Raw genomic sequence first — 18222 nt, forward strand, 5'->3', positions numbered from 1 at the left:
TAGCCTCATCTCTTGCCAGGTCTTCTGCTTCCCAACTTCCTATTTCCCTTCTTGGGGTGCTCCAGCATGGTCTCCCACCCAGAGCCTTTGCATCTTCTGTTCTCCTTACTGGAATGCTCCCAGAGGTTTCTCAACCCCTCACATCCACCTATTTTATTCAGGCTTTAGAGCGCAGTTCAGGTCCAGCCCAGTGTGTTTTCTTTTTGAAGTTCGTGTCACTTCAGATCACTTCCTTCGGTTTGAGATTTTATATTTATTAGTATGATTAGTTCGTTTATTTGATTACAGCCAGCTTCGCCCACTAGCCTGTGAATGCCCTAAAGGCAGGAACCTTGCCCATCGCGTTCACCACCGCACCTATAGCCGTCACCAAGATGTTTGGTACACGGAGGACGGGCAAGAAATACCTATTGAGTGAGTAAAACCGAAATCGATAACCAAAGGGGCGGATGGACAGCGACTCAATAGCTCAGGAGAGATTGCTGGGCTGGAAATAAAGATTTGCAGTCGCTTATAATTCAAGTCAAGACGAATGGACGTGCTCCCCAAGCGGTGTGCGGACCTAAGAGAGATTTGTAACGTGGCTCACAGGTACTGTGCGAAGATGCCAGGGCTCCCGCCACGCTGTGGCTCGCACAAACCGCCGTCCCCCCAGCCCTCCGAACCCCGTCACTAAAAAGCAGAGGGAGACCAAGTCAAGAGCCTCCAGCAGCGCGGTGACCTACCCTCCTCCGCTCCTTGCTCCCGGCCTTCCTCCAATAGCTGCGGAGGATGGCTCCCTGGGTGCCGCCTCTTCCGTCCGCAGCGATCGGAAGTGGGGCGGGAGCGCCGGAAGTTGAAGGGAATTTCCTGTGAGCTTGGCTTCCTCAACATGGCAGCGCCCTTGTCAGTGGAGGTGGAGTTCGGGTGAGTCGCAGAACTGGGGCGCCGTGGGGATGGATTGAAGTCGTCGGGCCGGAACTCCCCTCCCTCTGCTTTGGGCCCCGTCACGACCGAATCGCTGAGGCTCCCGGCGCCTTCCCAGAGCTACGCCACCCTCCTCGGAGAGTCTGAGAGGCTCGGTCTCCCTTGGCGACGGGGCCGTATGTCCGGGAATAGAGGCGCAAGGCCAGGCGTGGAGGTGCCCTTTGGGCACTCCTCAGTGCCCTGTGCCCTGCCGGACCCAATAGGCGTGACGGTTAGCTGGCGGCCTCCTTACCTTCCTTGATAGTCCCGTTTTGGACCAGGCCCGTGTGTCTGGCATCTGAGCTCCTAGAGCCGAGAAGGACCACCCTTCACCCCCAGATTTCTTCCCCTGGGCAGCAGTTTCTTGCACGGTTACTAGAACCTGTTTCTCTTGGGATGTGTAGCCAAGACGGGACTCCTTCTCTTTTTCAAGATTTGGGAGTGTTAAACAGACCTGAAGCCCTTTCAGGATCTTCAGGATAAACTTGCCGATAGCCTTCTGCAGATCTTGAGTCAGGTGGAAATATGGGGATAAATAAAGAGCACAGTGGAGGAGGCTAAGTTGACAGTACAGCATGCGTGAGACGAGAGGAGCGGGATTGGGACACACACACCAACAGCTGAAGAAACCCAGATCAGGGAGGAAGTCCCCTCAAGCCACTATCTTCTGTCCCTTACAGACAGGTTTGTCATGTGATTTCAGAGCTGAGAAAGACCACAGAGCTTAGAGAGAAGGCAAAGAAACTGAGACCCAACAGATGGGTGGTAGAATTAGGGTCACATGGGAAAAGCCAGGACTAGATGTGTGTGTGCACGTGTGTGTGAAGATAAACAAGCCAAGGCTTATATGAAAGGGGAAGTCTGAAACGGGAATCTAAAACCTCTACCCGTAAATGCCTTTCCTTCCATTGGGTGCCCGCAGTTTCTTTCATGTTTTCCCTTCATTGGATAGTCCATTCAGTAACCATTTATTGAGTGCCTATCATGTGCCAGGCAGTGAGCCAGGCACTGAGGATACAAAGATAAATAGAACTCTGTCCATGTCCTCCAGTGTTCAGTGTTTCTGTCCGTTAGAATAAGGGAGTAGTCTCATGAATGTTAACTGCGTTTTAATTGACAATATTGTCTGGCCCCATGGGTCCAGTTAGAACGACACTGGTCTGACCTCCTGTCTATTTTGCTTCGCTGACCCTTGGCTCAGCTGTACACCCACCCTACCCCAGGCCTCATAGCTTGGATGTTCTAGGAGGATCCCTGCTGTTTTGACCTCTCCTGAAAAGGGAGAAGCTGCAGGCTGCCGGTGTTAAGGTTTATCTGGAGTGCGCTTACCTTTCATTCTTACTGAGTCAGACATGGTATTTGTTCATCAGGAATGCGTCTGCCAGGTACTGTGCCGGCAGCAGTGGTCAGTCCTACTATGAGGAAGATATGGTCCCCACCTTCCAGAGCTTACGGACTAACTTAATTACCCCTTTTTTTATCCTGAGTATCTCTAGCTTCAGCCTCCCTCACCCCTAAGAGCAAGAGTGAGCCCCACAACTTTCCTCCCCTGTCTCCCCATCTCCAACACCTCCTGTCACTGACACAGCATCCCACGAGAATGGCACCTTCTCAGGAAGCAAGAATGTCTAAGATGTATGCCACACCCAGTTTCCTTCTCTCTTTGTCTCAGTGCATGTTTCGCCTTTAGCTTCTCTTTCATTATCTACATTTCTTAGTGGATTTCCTTCACCCATCACTGTGAACCTGAGCAGATTTGCAAAGAAACTGCCTTGCCCGTCATCCTCTCCCTTCTGTCTCTTGAGTGCCACTCTGGTCCTTGAAGAGTCCAGTTAGGATTTTGCCTCTTTGCCCTGAGCAGATGTGGTCCTGTCAGTCCCACCAGCTTTGACAGACTCTCTAGAAGACCTCTCACACCTTTCACTCTCTTGTCAGGAACCAGTTCTGCCGTCCTTTGTCGTGCTTCCTGAACTATCCTGAGCAGCAAATCTTCTCCTATCACGCAAAATTCAAAGTATGCAGTGGAGATGTGTTGTGTGTCCCTGCAGTCCAGATGTGAGAGTCCCTCTCCCTCATCCCTTTTCTTTCTGGTCGGTGTTGGCAAAGGGACGCAGGGCCATCGAGGCCAGGGAAGAAGGAGAAATGGGCATTTTCATTTATTTGGCAAATATTTCTTGAGTGCCTACTGTGTGTCAGACCCTGTTTTAGGCAGAGCTTATAGTCTAGCAGGTAGAAGGGAAATAAGTAAACAAAACCAAAAATACATGAGATGAGCTGATGGAGATAAGCTAGAAACAGTGAGGGCAGTTTGGGGATCATCTGTACCAGCCACTAGTACCAACGAACACTCCCATCAGGAATTAGGGGGTGGAGGGAAGATGAAGTAGCTTCAGATGTAACTCCTTAGCTGAGTTTGAACAGCAGACCCTGTAGGACATCAGAATGTTTGGCTTTGGTTCTCTTCCGTGACCAAAACAGGCCCCTTGCCCGCCTTCCTGAATCTCTCCAGAGGCTGGGTGTCCACCTTCCTCCCCTCCAGATGCGCTGGCAGTAGAAATGCCAACCCCTCCCTTGGGGGCCCAGTGAACCCAGTGGTGACAGGTCACTCTGAGCGAGACTGCTTCTCCCATTCTCCGCTTGCAAAGGGAAAAACAGCCTTGGCCTCTGAGCCTGGTACCACCAGGTTTGGCCACTCTTGGTTGTTTGCCTGGGTCCCAGTGCCTCCAGTTCCCACCCCTCTTCTCTGACCCCCAACTCCTAAGCCCCTTGCCTGTCACCCTCCCCCACCCCAGCTGCTGCATGTGCCAGCCCCCACCCAGGAGAGAACGAGGCTCTTGGAAGGGGATAAATGGAGGCTCTGTGCAGGCCTGCAGCTGAAATGGCCCTGCGCGCGGCCACAGATGGGCCTCCTCTCCCCCTCCACATTTCTGCATCAACAAAGCGTGACCTTGTTTAGATGACAGTCGCCCCATGTTTCCCCCATGACAATGCTTGCCTTGCCTTTGCCTCCCAGTGGACTGTCTCAGGACATCTCTGTTCTCTGAAATTGGGAAAGGGTGGCGGGGTGGGAAGCGTCACATCCATCACAAGTCTGTTAAGGCCTTCTCAGTTAAGATCCACGTGAAGTCTGAGATGGGAATCAGGAGACCCAGAGGAAGAAGCACTATGGGGCATTGAAAGAGCCCTGGTGTCCTCATCATAAGCCGCAGCTTCTGGACTTGGCTCCAAGCATCTCTGTGTCCCAGCTTCCCCTTGGCCGGGTCCTGGTGTTCGGAAGTGAACCAAGATCTGCCTTCAAGGGGCTTTCTGACCTTTGGGGAGTCTGGTTTTCTTTCTGCCAAAGTTGCTGGGGCTGAGCAGAAATCAGTTGGAATTTAGATCTTACTTCAGCCACTGCCTGTATGACTTTGGACAAGTCAGTTAACGTCTCCAGGCCTCGGTCTACTTCTCCATTGGGTGGAACTGATGATGTTTGCCTCCCTTCCTCCTTACCTGGGATGCTCTGCGGATGAAATTAGATGAAGAGAGTTCTAGTAAATGGCAAAGTTATTGCTCAGCCCCGTGGAGCCTCAGCCTGCAGCACTGTGGTGTGCCCACCAGGCCAGCAGTGAGTGGCACAAGCAGAGACATTTCAGACCCACCCCTGGCCAGCAGAAACTCCTCAACACACAGGGTCTCCGTCATGTCTGATGCTGGTTCCTCAACACTTGTGTAGATAGAAAGAGATTGAGGCTTGGGAACACGAAGTCACGTGCCCAGGGTCTGGGCATCAGATAGAGGTATAGTGTGGTCTCCATCTCAGGGCAAGGGCTCCAAAGCTTGTGCCCCACACCCATATACTGAGCTGCCTCTTAAGAAAGCAGAGGAGTCAAAATGAGACTCTGCAAACTTGGGTGCCTGAGCGTTGGTAGAAATTATTTACATCGCACTTGTCCACATCAGGAAGTCACGTGTGCGAATCAGTCACATACTTGTACTCGAGCTGTCCCTGGGCCTTGGTCTGTGTGTCTCTTGGGCTTCTCATGTCAGCCCCCTCCCTCCTCAGTTCTCAGTCTCAGCTAGGGTTTGGTTTTGTTTTTTTAAGATTTTATTTATTTATTTGACAGACAGAGATCACAAGTAGGCAGAGAGGCAGGCAGAGAGAGAGGAGAAAGCAGGCTCTCCACGGAGCAGAGAGCCCGATGCGGGGCTCGATCCCAGGACCCTGGGATCATGACCTGAGCCGAAGGCAGAGGCCTTAACCCACTGAGCCACCCAGGCACCCCTCAGCTAGGTTTTTGCAGGAGCTCACCTGGCTGTCTTTCTCTGGCCCTCCTTTGCAGAGGCGGCGCGGAGCTCCTTTTCGATGGCATAAAGAAACATCAGGTCACCTTACCTGGACAGGAGGAGCCCTGTGAGTATGCGCTTCCCAAGCCCCTCTCTGGTGGCCACTGAGCAGGAGTCTAAGGGGTCACTCAGCCCTGTGCCGGAGGGAATGGGTAGGCTCTCCCTGGCCAGTGGGAGGAGGGTAAGGAAGAGACATCACCAGAGTACCCTTCCCCTGTGCTCTCTGGGACAAGCCCGCTTTGCAGGAGGGAGATAGCGTAGCTTAGTCCTTACAGATGCGGATTCTGTATTCAGACAGACTGGAGTCTGGATCTCCTTAAAACCTCAGGCCCGGCAGAGCCTCACCTCTCTGAGCGTTAGTGTTCTTACATACGCGGTAGGGACGGAAGTCCTTATGCGCTAAAAGCTATAGCATGCGTCTCCGTTGTTATTCGATGGCAGCAGAGCGGTGTCCTCGTGAAGGGGGTCACCTTTATCAAGGATGGAACATGTGGTCGGGCTCACATGGTGAGAGGATTTAGATGAGGCGGAAAGTATCCAGCCAGAGACGATGGGGACGTCGACTAAGGGAGACAGTGGGGTTTTTTCACTTGTCCATCCGAGCACTCGTTCATCTTCCTTTCGCAAGTATATACTGAGCACCTCCTGTGTGACAAACCGCGAGCCTGGCGCCGGGAAGACATGCAAACATGAGCCAGTTCCTGCCTTCACACTGGGGGTTGGGGTTTGAAGAGGTAACTTGCAGGCGTCCAGCTGGGTACATGTCCATGTAGCCCAGAGGCAGGAGCCTGGGCATCACAACCCCAGAGGTGCTCGGCGGCCCTGGCAGTGGGTCCTCGCAGGAACAGGACGCGTAGGAATGGGAGCCCATCTCCGCCTCGGGCTGAGATGCTTCTGGCAGCAGGGAGGGAAAATCAGTCCTATGAGGAGGCAGGGGACTGGGGTTCATGGAAGCGGGCAGTTGAGAAATGGTCGTGAGGCCTGACAGGGTTCTTCTGGAGCTGGACACGCATCTGCTGGGAACCAAACAGTTGCCCAAATTCACTGGCTTCCAAGGCTGTCTGTGACCCTCCCTTGGGTTGGGGAGCAGTGGCACAGTGGTGGGGAGGGGGTGTCTGTGTGCCACATTCCGAGCCTGGGGGACATTGACCAAAGCACAGGACGCTGCTGTCCTTGACCTGGAATTGGGCGTGAGGCTGGGGTAAAATGTCAGGACTGGGGGACAGTGTGCGTCCCCGCTGGGGGGAAGCCCGGGAAGATGAAGGTGACTGTTTCTTCGTTTGACAGTCGGCCACACACAGCCGGGAGAGGGGACATGGGGCTCTGAGAAGAAGCCTCTCAGAGATCCAGCCGTAAAGACCTGGCTGGGAAGTTAGAAGCCTCAGGAGTTAGGATTCATTTCCCGGGCGTTTCCCCCGTGGCGTGGACGGTCCCCAGGCTTAGTGACTCCAGCCGCCGTCATTCGTCCAGTGGCTGAACGGCTGCTCTGGGTCAGAGCTGGAAGAAGTACTCACTCCGAGGGTGTGGTTGCCAGATCTTGTTCTGGTGCCTTCTTTGTATCAGGCACAGTGCTAGCTGCTGGGCACACAGTGGTGAGCAAAACACTCGTGGTTCTTGCCCTACATGGAGGGTAGCAGAAGTGGAGGCGGGCTGCAAACCAGGAAACACCGAATGTGGTGGGCATTGGCGTGAGGAAAGCAGATAGGTGTTTCGAAGGAGAACACGTGGTGAGGGAAGGCTTCGAAAGGGGTGACTTTGAGGTAAAGGCCTGAAGGGTAAAAAGCAGCCAGCCTGATAAGTTGGGAGGGAGAGCAGAGGTGCAGGGGGCCTGTTGCAGACAGAGGGGGTGGCTCTTATGAGGGCTTCCAGATCAGGCCTCCGGGTGGCCTTCAGTCCGGGAACTGAAGAAAGGCCAGTGTGATGAGGACCACAGGCTGCATGGTAGGCACATCCTCAGTTGTTTGTGCAAATAATTGTCACAGATTCTTAGATGGTGGCCGCCACTATTGTTCCCATTTTAAAAACTGGAAACCCCAACTCAGAGGCGTCAAGGGTCATCTTAGTCCACACCATACAGTTATTTAAATGGCAGAGCTGGGATTTAGAACCAGATTTCAGGGTCTCCGAAGTCTTTGCATGGTGCCACAAACTCCCTGAGTCCCGTGACCTCTCACGCCTGCAGTGTATTTTCTGGTTTCTGCACTTTTCATTCGTTCGTTCGTTCATTCATTCATCCGTTCATTCATGCCTTCAACAGCTACTTACTTTATTTTTTTTTTAAAGATTTTATTTATTTATTTGTCAGAGAGAGAGAGAGAGAGAGAGAGCGCGAGCGAGCACAGGCAGACAGAGTGGCAGAGGGAGAAGCAGGCTCCCTGCGGAGCAAGGAGCCCGATGTGGGACTCGATCCCAGGACGCTGGGATCATGACCTGAGCCGAAGGCAGCCGCTTAACCAACTGAGCCACCCAGGCGTCCCAACAGCTACTTACTTTAATTTTTGTAATGACCCCAGTAGATATTATATATGATCAAGGAAACCAAACCTCAGAGAGAGAGAGAGAGACCTGTCCGGAGTTATCTGAGTAGGGAGGCGGGGCTAAGACCCAGGTAGCTGATCTCTCCTCCTCCGTTCACTGCTTAGCAGGTAGCTGGGGCCTCCCCTCCCACCTCTGGGATGGCAGAAAAGCAAGCATGGGAGAGAAGCTGAAATGGCCCCTTGACTTAATCTCTGGGCCGTTGGCTGTGGGTTTCCATCCCTGGTCCCATGTTTGCCCTGCTGTGCCCAGAGGCGTAGGTCACAGCGCAGCCTCAGAGCCGGCTGGCAGCTGCCAGGCATCACCCTGGCACACAGGAGCCCAGCGGGTGCCGCCGGCAGAGTCTTACTCTTCCCCCCGGCCCGTGCCCAGCTCTGTCGCCTGGCAGCCTTCCCAGCCCAGGGGCTGCCACTTGGCCAAGCAGGTCTTGGAGACTCCGGCAGAGAAAATAGCAACCATAAGATTATGGATTGTGGCAAGTCTCACAAACAAGGGGACTCCAGGGCCCTGGGTCCCGGGCCAGGGGAGAGCTTCTAACCCAGCCAACTTGGGAAAAGAGGATGGGCAAGGCCAAAGGGGGCGAGCCTGCCCGAGGAGCCCTGGCAGTACACGTTTGCAGATCCCTTACTTCTGTGGGTCTCTTTTTTCCCATCTGTGAAACGGGACGTCAGGCCAGAGTTAGTCTTTTTTGAGCTGGTTACCTGTCGGACAGCCACAGTTCAGAAAAGTTGCTTCCAGATCTGAGCACACAATTCTGGACATGAGGATGTGTTGTTGGTGAGAAGTGTGCTTATCGAGGGGGACGTCCCAACAGCCATCTCTGAGGAACAGGCCATCTCCTTGATTGGCAGGGGTTGGTAGGTGCGGACATTGTGGCCACTGGGGGCTGGTTTTTAGGCATCAAGGTGTCTTCAGTGCAAGGCTCCCAGCCCGTGATGGGTGAGTGGCCTGGAGCAAACCCAAAACGGCAGGGGAGACAGACTGTCCCTGTGTGGGCCTTACCTGCCCTGGTCCCCAGGAGGAGGCACTAGGCCTCACCTTGCCCTGCCCTTCTCCCTCTGCCCAGCCTTTGTATTGCAGGGTGGCTGGCCCCGGAGCTGGAGCTCCCGGCGCTTTAAACTGCTTAGCATGCATTTCACAGCCTCTCTGGGGCCAGCTGTTCCTTTCTCTGCTCTGGGGCCTGTTTGCTGATCCCCTCCCCACCGCCCTCCTCTCCCCCAACCCCTCCCAGTCCCTGTGCAAAATTGCTTTTGAAAAGATCCACTTTCTGCTTAATTAAACAATGAGGAGCGTCCCCTGCACATCTGTAAACCTCCTTCTGAGGCCAGTTTAGCCCACAAACTGCTCCATTCTTAGCCCCATTCACTTGTAAATGGACCCTCTGATGTTCCCTCTACCCTCTCTTCTCCTTTACTCCCCCCATCCCTGCTCTTTCTTCTCCCTTTTCAACTAAGGCCTGGGGTGGGCTCCCAGAAGAGCCTGGAGCCTGGTGGACTTGGTGGGAACTGGAGCAGTTTAACCTTATGGAGGAGACGACTTAGGGGAACCAGCTCTCCCAGATCTGAGTGGCGTGGGGAAGAGGGGCCGCTTTTGTTGGTGGGGTCCCCATGGACCAGCAAGGCTCCTTGCAGGGAGTGTCAGGAAGACAGATTTCTGGTTAGGAGAAAAGTTCTCCCTGGAGGTCGTCCAAGAGAGGCTGGATGTGGGTCTCTTGCAGTTGAGGTTCATTATCAGATAAGACCTTTTCAGCCCCAGAAGCTAGGATGGACACCGGTGGAGGGGCCCTGCCACAGTGGAGGGTCAGTATCCCCAGACAAGGACAGTCTACTGGAGCAGGCGATCCTGGCAGGAGCTTCTGTAGGTGCTCCCTAAGAGTGGTGCGCATGGTGCCCCTTTGCCGGCAGCTGGCAGCCAAGAGGATAAGGAGCCTTGAGTCACTATGGCCAAATGGACTTTGTCGTGTGTGTTGGACACTCCATAGGGCCTGCTGCTGCCTTGTGCCTGAACCAACAATGGCTTGAGGTTTGGATTGCTGTCCCCATTAGTCAGAGGCTGACCCTGAGACTGAAAGGCGGGGTGACTTCCTGCCCACGGCATCCGGCAGCAAGCAGCCCAGGGTCTCCCGGCTCCAGAAGCCCAGGCCTTGGCCACCCTGTCGCAGAGCAGGGGCTGAGTGCTCCGGCCAGGCTTCCTCACTGGAGACTTCATGTTGGGTGCTCATCTGGCGCCTGTGTTCTGGCCGCCCCCCAGCCTCAGAATGGGATTCCTTCTATCTGGGTTGTCAGGGAGCATGTTAGGGCTCTGAACATCCAAAACGGTGGGAAGGGGCCACCTGGCTGGCTCAGTCAGCAGAACATCAGACTCTTGATCTTGGGGTCGTGAGTTCAAGTCCCACGTTGGATATAGAGGTTACTTGAAAAAAATAAATCAATAAAACGATTTTTATAAATAATCAAATAAAATGGAGGGGAGGCCAGTGTCTGGGGCCCCCTCGCCGTTCCTAATCCCCCCATTCCTTCATTGCCTTTCCTGCTTCTGATGGCAAGGTCATGGGTCCCACGGAAAGCCCCAGCCAGTCTCAGAGCTATCCGCTGAGCGAACCCCACCTGCCAGGCTGTCCAGGCAGAATCCCCAGGGGGCCAGGGGCCTGTGCAGAGCCTGCAGAAGCTCAGGACATTGGGAGAAGGCAAAGGGTGCAGGTTTCTGCTCTGGATCACAGAACGATTACGGCACGGAGGTGCTGGGAGCCTCATGTGGATCGTCTTACTCGGTCCTCACGATACTCCTGTTATTGGCATTCTTACCCTTCCCACTTCCCAGGGAAGGAAGCTGAGAACCCCGTGGCCAAGGAAGGGTTAAGCAGAGTCGGACCGGTGGCTCTGGGGGATCTCCCGTTCACCTTCAGGAAGTAATAGCTCAAACCCAGAACCAGGACTATCTCTGTTCTCAACCTCTCCTCCCCGCTCTGCAGTTGTCCACATGTCAGCGGACATCACGGGCGGGTTCTTTATGTGAGACTCGGTGCCGTGTGCTGGGGGCCAGTGCCCGGTCCTTGGGACACACTCCGGTTCATAACGGTCATGTGTGCATTTGAGCTGGATCTTGATACTGTGCGTCACCAGAGAAACACGGAGCACATTTGGGGTTCACGAGGAAGGAGAAGCCTCTTCCAGAGCAGACCTATCTCAAGGCCCCTGCACGCCCTGCATGGTCCGGCCCCTGGCGGCTGCTCCCGCCTCCTCTCGTGCTGATCTTGTTTTCTCTGTTCTGTTACCTTGAACCTGCCAGTCCCATCTCGCCTCAGATCTTTATGTACGTTCCTTCTTCTGCCTGGGGTGCTTCTCCCTCCCACTCTACTCATCCTTCAGGCCTCGGCATCAACCCGAACATCTCAGAACAGTTTTCCTGCCCCCCACACTAAGGAGATAGCCTTTATGGCAACTAATTCAATCAGTGGTGGCCGTCTCCCCTGCTAGCCTGTTAACTCCCTGAGTGTGGGCTCTACGTCTGCCGTCTTCCTAGCACCTGGCACATAGTAGTTGCTCAATAAATATTTGTCTTGTGAATGACTGCATGGGATCCCAGGAGAGAAGCCGCCCTCAGTGGAAGTGGGAAGGCAGGAGGACCTAGAGGGGGAAGGTGGACGGGAGATCCCCCAGAGCCACCAGTCCCTGACTCTGCTTAACCCTTCCTCCTCCCCTGGGCGCCTTTGGAAGCCGACCATCTGGCTTGGAAGCTATTTGCATATTGTCTGGGCCCCAGCAAGCCTAGCAAGATGTCCCTGGGGGTGTGTTTCAGGCCAGGCCGAGTGGCCCTTGCAAGGCCTCCCTGCAAAGGGAGCAGCGAGTAGGAGTTCCAACTCTCCCCACCCCCAAATCCAGGCATGGGGGAACAATACGGCGACCTCACCATGGAAACAGGCTATCAAGAATGTGGGCAGGCCTGGGGGGCACAGAGGAGGGAGGGAGTGACCTCAGCAAAGAGGAGCATCATGATAAATGAGCCTATACCGACAGCAGACTCACCCCCCAGTCCACCCCTCTGGGACTCCATGATGGTGCCATCTCTCGGATGACCCCGACATGACCACTAGCCCTCCCCCACTTCCCCCAGCCTGCCCAGAGTGAAGCAGAAGCCCCCTCCTTTTGGAGGGAGTCCGGGCCCTTAACCCAACTGGGTCCTGATTCTGTACAGGCCAGCCGGGGCCGTGGAGGTGCAGCTGGTGGCCCTGGGGCCAGGCATTGCCCGGCGCCTCTCGGCTCCTCCACACACACAGGCACAACCCCGCCTGCCGCGGCTGGCTGATGGATGTGTCAGACCCCAGCGGCCGTATCGAGCGGCCACAAGATGTATGGGCTGGCGGCCCACCAGACAGTGCCAAGATGGAGGCCGAGGGGGAGCCTCTGAAACCAGGCCTCGGTGGGGAACCCAGCCAGGAGTCCGAATGGACTGCAGCTAGTTGGAGGCAACACTCCGCACCCCCTGCCCGCTCCGGGGACCATGAGGACTCCAATCTGCTTTGTTTAAAAGCAGGAATTACAACCGAAAGGCTGCAGCCTCAGATCTTGGACACTCTGCCCATGGCCCTGTGCTCCGCTGGCAGATGATCCGGGGAAGTTGGCACGGAGCAGAGTGATCGGGGCCATCCCGGGTGCAGCCTGCCGGCCTCCCAGGAAGGTGGCATGCAGGTCAGGGAGAATCGTCCAGAACCCTGGCCAAGGCCGGTTCTATGGTGGAGACACACCATTGGGCCGAGACTGGGGGGGAGTGGAGCTTCTCGGCCAAGCAGCCTTTCCCACAGCGGCAGGTTGGGGCTGTCGCTCTGTGCAGAGAAACCAAGACGCTGCCTGGGCCCTTCACCAGCTTCGCCCCTGAGCTCTGCTCATGCGTGGGTCCAGGACAGCAGACCCCTCTGGGAGACTAAGCCAGGATGGAGGTGGCTGGCCCCAAGCCCCTACCAGCTTCCCAGAGACTAGCTGTCTCCCCGGGGCCTGCAGTCCTCAAGTGGTCTCGGGGAGAGAAGGAACTCCTGCAGCCTCAGGGACATCTGTTGGGGACTGGCTGGTTGAGAGCCGTGGGCCTTGACGAGTTTGTGGAGGCAGACGTCAGTGTGCTGTGGTCTGGGACCCTGTTCCTAGGAAAGGAGAGGTGATCAGGGCACAGGTGGCTCAGAACCTCCAGGCGGTTGTGCCTAGAGCTCAGTGGCTGTCCCGGAACCCCCGAGGGGCTGATCTCAGTGTCCAGGCTGAACCTCGTGCCTCTTCAGGGTGGCCGTCCCCGGCCCGGGGGGGCTCTGTGAAGCTGGGGGTAGTGGGACAGTGATTTGTCAGCGGCTCTGGCTGGTAAAGGATCCTTCTGTCCTTCTGCCAGAGGAAATTAACTGATGTTATCGGCTCAGCAATTGTTTTTCTTCCCTCACAAAGGGAAATATATGCAGACCCCCTGAGAGCGAAGCTGAGTCCTCCCCATCTGGGACTGGCTGGAGAGAGAAGGTGGAGGGGTGCTTCAGGGCCCTTCAGGAGCCCGTCTGTCAGGAGGGCCCGTCGCCTCCTTCGGCCCTGAGCAGTACCACTTTCTCTGAAGGCCTCTCTGGCAGGATGCTGGTCCCCTAACCCCCTTCCTCACTCTGGGAATCTGCAGGTCCAGGGCCATGAGAGCCTGGTCTCAAGGCGGCCCCCTGCACCCCATGTTCCCTTCCTTCTGATCCAGGCAAGGCTCTGGGGGCCGGGAATCATTGGGGTTTGACACGAGTTCGTTCTGTACCTTCGTCTCTAGGGGTCATCCGGGACCTCCTTGTCTGGATCAAGAAGAATTTGCTAAAAGAGCGGCCAGAGTTGTTCATCCAGGGAGACAGCGTGTAAGTCCCTCTCTTCCCTTCCCTGAGGAGGGCAGGTGGGGACGGTGGGGGGGGGGTGTTGAGCCCCTATCCTTGGGTTCACCCACAGCCTTCTCAGGGACCTGTTCTCCCCGTTATCCTCCCTCCATCCTGGGCCTCAGCTACTCTCTCCATACAGGAAGTCCTGAGAAAAAGATGCTGCCCACAGTCCCTTGCATCCCTCGACAGTCTGGGGCTGTGGTTTTCCCATAGAACTGTGATGCTGGAAATGCTGTGTATTCTGTGCTGTCCCTCGTAGTAGCTGCTAAGCACATGAGTCTGTGGAGCCCTGGAAATGCAAATACCGTACTGGAGGGCACAGGTCTGAAATTCCAGGGAATCACTGTGCACATGTGCACCCACGCAGGTGCACACACACACGTGCACTGGGGTGAGCACACCCCTATCCCTAGCCGAGAGCTTCTTGACCTGTCCCAGACCTAGCCCAGCCTCCTGGGAAAAGAGCCACGCTCCCTGTGCCAGGAAGTCACTCTGCTTCTGCAAGAAGGCAGCCTAATGTGTAAGAGAGGTGGGCAAGGCACTTGTGGGTCCCAGTCATTATCCCCTTGAGGCAGAGGTCACCAGCCGGGGCTAAGGCTGCCGTTCAAGCCCTGGCTCAGGTCATGGTCCAGCCGTCAAGGAGGTCCCCCCCCCCCCGCCGAGGACAGTAGTGCTCCCTGGACTGTTGTGAGCAGAGGCCAGGAGGGTACCTGTCCGGTTGTCAGCTCCCCTGCCTTACACCAGGACGGGCTGCTCTCGGGCTTGTGGGTGCTTGAGGCCCCGGGCAGCCTTCCCTGATTCCGAGGAGCCAAGAGAGCCTCTGCTCCAGGACAGGCCTGTGGGAGGCCCCAGAGAGTGAGGTGAGGCCCCTGGAAAAATATGCTGCCACTAGTGGTTACCAGCATAGACACAGGCGGGCAGGTGCCTAACACGCATTGTCCCGGCTCATCCTGGAGCAGACCTGGGAAGATGGCTGTGTAATTTGTGCCATTTTCAGATGAGGAAACTGGTGCTCAGAGAATCAAAATGAGTTGTCTGTGGTCTGGGAGGTGATGTTGGAATTTGTACCCATTTTCCAGATCATCCCAAAGGCTATGACTGTCTGGCCTGGTTTCCTTTAGATTCAGTGTCTCCTCCACTTTCTGGGTGCTTTTTATTTATTTTATTTTATTTTATTTTTTAAAGATTTTATTTATTTGACAGGCAGAGATCACAAGTAGGCGGAGAGGCAGGCAGAGAGAGAGGAGGAAGCAGGCTCCCTGCTGAGCAGAGACACCCCCCCCCCTCGCCGATGCGGGGCTCGATCCCAGGACCCTGAGATCATGACCTGAGCCAAAGGCAGAGGCTTAACCCACTGAGCCACCCAGGTGCCCCCCTGGGTGCTTTTTAATCCGAACCTCAGGAGGACAAGGTCCCACCACATTGTCCTCCAGCCCAAGTGTCTCAGCCTCTACCCCCCTGCTGCCTACTACCTCCCATCCTTCCCTCCCTGCTGCTCACACCCTCTTTCCCACAGGCGGCCGGGAATTCTGGTGCTGGTTAACGATGCGGACTGGGAACTGCTGGTCAGTACCTCAGGAGACGTCCCTCCCCTCACTGCTGCCCCAGGACAGTCTTGGGTCTTTCATCAGGCCCGGCGGGGGTAGCTGACTAGCTCTCTGTCCCACTTGGCTTCCAAACCGGGGCCACTGAAGTGTCCCACCCCAGGGAAGAAGGAACGGGGAGCTGGGGGAAGTGATGCCCTCTCCTTCTTCCTGAAGCTTTGCAGCTTAATGTGCAGAGCACCCATTTTTCTGGTAGATTTTTCTCCTCCTCTCTCGAAGTGGCCAGGCCCCCTCCTCCCCTCCCGACAGCTGAGGAGAAGCCCCTAACGGTCTCCTCCTCTCTCTCCTGGACCAGGGCGAGCTGGACTACCAGCTGCAGGACCGGGACAGCATCCTCTTCATATCCACGCTGCACGGCGGCTGAGGACCCCGCTCTGTGCCCGGGCTCCCGTGGGGTGGGGGGGAGAAGAGCACAGTCAGACATCCTCTGGGGCCCCGCTTCCAGGTCTCCCTGTCCCCCTTGGCCACTTTCTTCCCGGCTCTGTCCCCCGAGCTCCCTCCAGGCAGGGAAAAGAGGCCAGGTGCTAAAAATGAGCCTTTCTCAGGCACGTGAGTGGGGGCAGGCGGGCTCAGCCCTGCCTCCCTCCCCAGCAGCTGAGGTGGGGGAGGGTGCCCCTCTGGTTTGTTGTAACAGGAGGGGGCTCCCTGGCCAGGTGACCCAGCTGCCTTCTACTCCTTGTGTCTCACTCCAAACACCGAGTGACCACTGACAAGGCGCTCCAGCTCCCGGGCTCTGATGTCTTCATGGGGAAGATGAATGGACCGGAATAGCTGATAGGAGGCCCCTCCCTTCTCCAAGATAGGAGGAGTCTCTGCCTCAGTTTCCCCATCTAGACAGCAGAGGGCTCTGGCTGTCCCCCACTGATATCATTATGGAACCCCAGCTGGGGTCCCCTATTCAGTGCTGACTCCCCCCTCCCAGCAGCTGCTCTCCCAACCACACCCCTCCTCCTGCTCCCCCATCCCCAGCCCTTGACCCTGGCTGGCCTTCCCCCCCCCACAGGCCACCAGATGGGCTCCTAAGACCCTCCCCCAGCAAAAGGCTGCCTGCAGCTCGTTCTGGAGAGGGAGAGCGAGGAGCAGGCAAAAGCTTGGACTGGCACATAGAGGCCTGGGGGGTCAGAGGGCCTCAGTTTCCTCCTCAACAGCAACTGAATATTTATAAGTATCTGAAAGCAGGCGTGATCCTCGATGGCACAAATGTAGACTTGATCTCCTTTTCCACCTCCTGCAGGAAGCAGGATGGGGGCTGGCGGCACCTGGTAGGCAGGGTGGTTTACCCCTCCTCCCTCCATGCCTTCTGGAAGTCTTAGGGCCTCAGTGCCTGCAACAGCTGGCCTTGGGCAAATAAAAGACTAGGTTGTTTACTAGCTTTGCCTGGAGTTTCATCCTTAGAAACCAGTGGCACCCCAGGACCCCCCAGCCATGGTCCCTGGTCCAACCTCTCTGCCCTCAGCCTAGGGCTTTCAGAGCTGCCCTTCACCCAAAAAGAGGGCAGGGGTTAAAACCCAGACTACACAGACGGTCTGGGAGAGAGTGGTCTGATAGAGCCATCTGGAGAAGGGGATGGCAGAGCCTGTCCGTGCTGACCAGTCTGGGCCCAGGACACTTCTCTACTTGTCCAAGACCAGGCTTTGTTCCACCAGCTGCAGCCTGCAGCCCCAGAAACGAGACTGGGGGTGTCCTATCAGACTGCTGAACCTCCCTTCCCATGATCTGGAGAAGAAACTTCGCTAGGGGGAAACCTCAAAAAAAAAAAAAAAAAATAGGGCGTTAACATCATCCCACCCAAAACATTGCTTTTCATTAAATGTCAATAATTTAAGGTGTAACCTCCCTCCTTCTGTGGAGGTAAAAGTGCCAGATGATTGCCTCTGCAGTGCCCGGGGGGGGGGGGGGGGGGTGGAGGGGATGTGTGCACGCATCATTCTCAAGGCCTAGAGGACACACGACCCCTGGCTTCTGGGCTTCTCTACAGCGGTCTGTGGGTAGAGAGCCTCTGGGTATGTGTAGGCAGGGGCTAGCTAGGTTGGGGTTATGGGTAGGAGCTGGTCTGAGTGCAAATTGAGGCCAGTGTTGGGTCTGAGTTTTGTCTAGAAAGGCACTATGACCAGCGGAACTTGGTGCTGAGGTCAGGGTCTCCGTGTTAGGGCACGATGCAAGGGATTTGAAATGGCCCCCTACAGTCACACTGATTCCTGTAATCTGGAGGTCCCTCCTTGCCTCGAGTCCCACTGGAGTGGCCCATTGTCCCACCTGGGAGTCCAAGTTCTGGAAACTGGAGGAGAAAATTCCTTTCCTGCCCGCACTGGGAAGAGGGAGAGTAGGTTCGGGATATCCCTTCTGCCAGGCCACCCCAATTAATGCTGAGGAGTAAGGCAGGACCCTACACTAAGAAAACCGGGTTCTCCGCACCGTCGCTGAAACTCCCCCAAGCCCGCTCCGCAGCGTTTTGGGTTATTTTCAGTCCCCAGCAGGACAGAGGTCAGGAACAGGTGACCTGGGCTCAGCCCCAGCAATGCCCAGCTGCCCCCCACAGCTCCTGAACCCCCACTTTTGAGGAAATAAACGAATAAGTAAACCCCACTATCTCCGAAGATTTGTCTTTAATGAAAAGGATTCGTTTGTCCAAGTTGTTTCCAAAGCCGAGGGATCGCCCGGCTGGAGCGCATCATTCCCGACGCTTCTCGGACTCCTGAGTCCTGCAGCGGCTGGAGGAGGCTTAGCCCATCGGTCCGTCTGGAGGGGCTGGCGGGAGGGGTCGGTTTATTTGGGATTTAGGGGTTGGTTTAGGCTGTTTTGTTTGGGGGGTATTGGTCGGGGCTAGGTTAAAACCAATTCAAAACGAATTAGTGAGCGTTTTCTGCCGGCATCTTCTTTCGCCCCCGACTTGCTGCGGCTCGGGCCGAGGGCAGGCTCCCCGGACCACATTCGTGT

The 18222-nt window shown here is 55.9% G+C and overlaps 1 protein-coding gene across 2 annotated transcripts; it reads left to right on the forward strand.

Moving 5' to 3' along the window:
- Window positions 1-822: 822 nt before the first annotated feature.
- On the forward strand, window positions 823-16655 carry URM1 (ubiquitin related modifier 1). Of its 2 annotated transcripts, XR_013967728.1 has the most exons (6): window positions 823-906; window positions 5268-5338; window positions 13582-13663; window positions 15198-15246; window positions 15581-16320; window positions 16369-16655. XR_013967728.1 is itself a non-coding variant. In XM_080819620.1 (5 exons), exons 1-5 carry the CDS (start codon window positions 872-874, stop codon window positions 15647-15649), a joined length of 306 nt encoding a protein of 101 aa, XP_080675746.1. In that variant the 5' UTR covers window positions 846-871; the 3' UTR covers window positions 15650-16655. The 2 variants fall into 2 exon arrangements, 1 of the variants encoding a protein (XP_080675746.1); XM_080819620.1 differs by having other exon boundaries at window positions 846-906; window positions 15581-16655.
- The last annotated feature ends 1567 nt before the right edge of the window (window positions 16656-18222 follow it).

Source organism: Martes martes (assembly GCF_963455335.1).
Source record: "Martes martes genome assembly, chromosome: 12".
In the NCBI taxonomy this organism is placed as follows: Eukaryota; Metazoa; Chordata; class Mammalia; order Carnivora; family Mustelidae; genus Martes; species Martes martes.

Bases quoted from the DNA above. Each gene is read 5' to 3' on its own strand.
- URM1 (XM_080819620.1), top strand. From the start codon at position 872: ATGGCAGCGCCCTTGTCAGTGGAGGTGGAGTTCGG. The intron at 907-5,267 runs GTGAGTCGCAGA...CCTCCTTTGCAG, and splicing joins TCAGTGGAGGTGGAGTTCGG to AGGCGGCGCGGAGCTCCTTT. The intron at 13,664-15,197 runs GTAAGTCCCTCT...TCTTTCCCACAG, and splicing joins TTCATCCAGGGAGACAGCGT to GCGGCCGGGAATTCTGGTGC.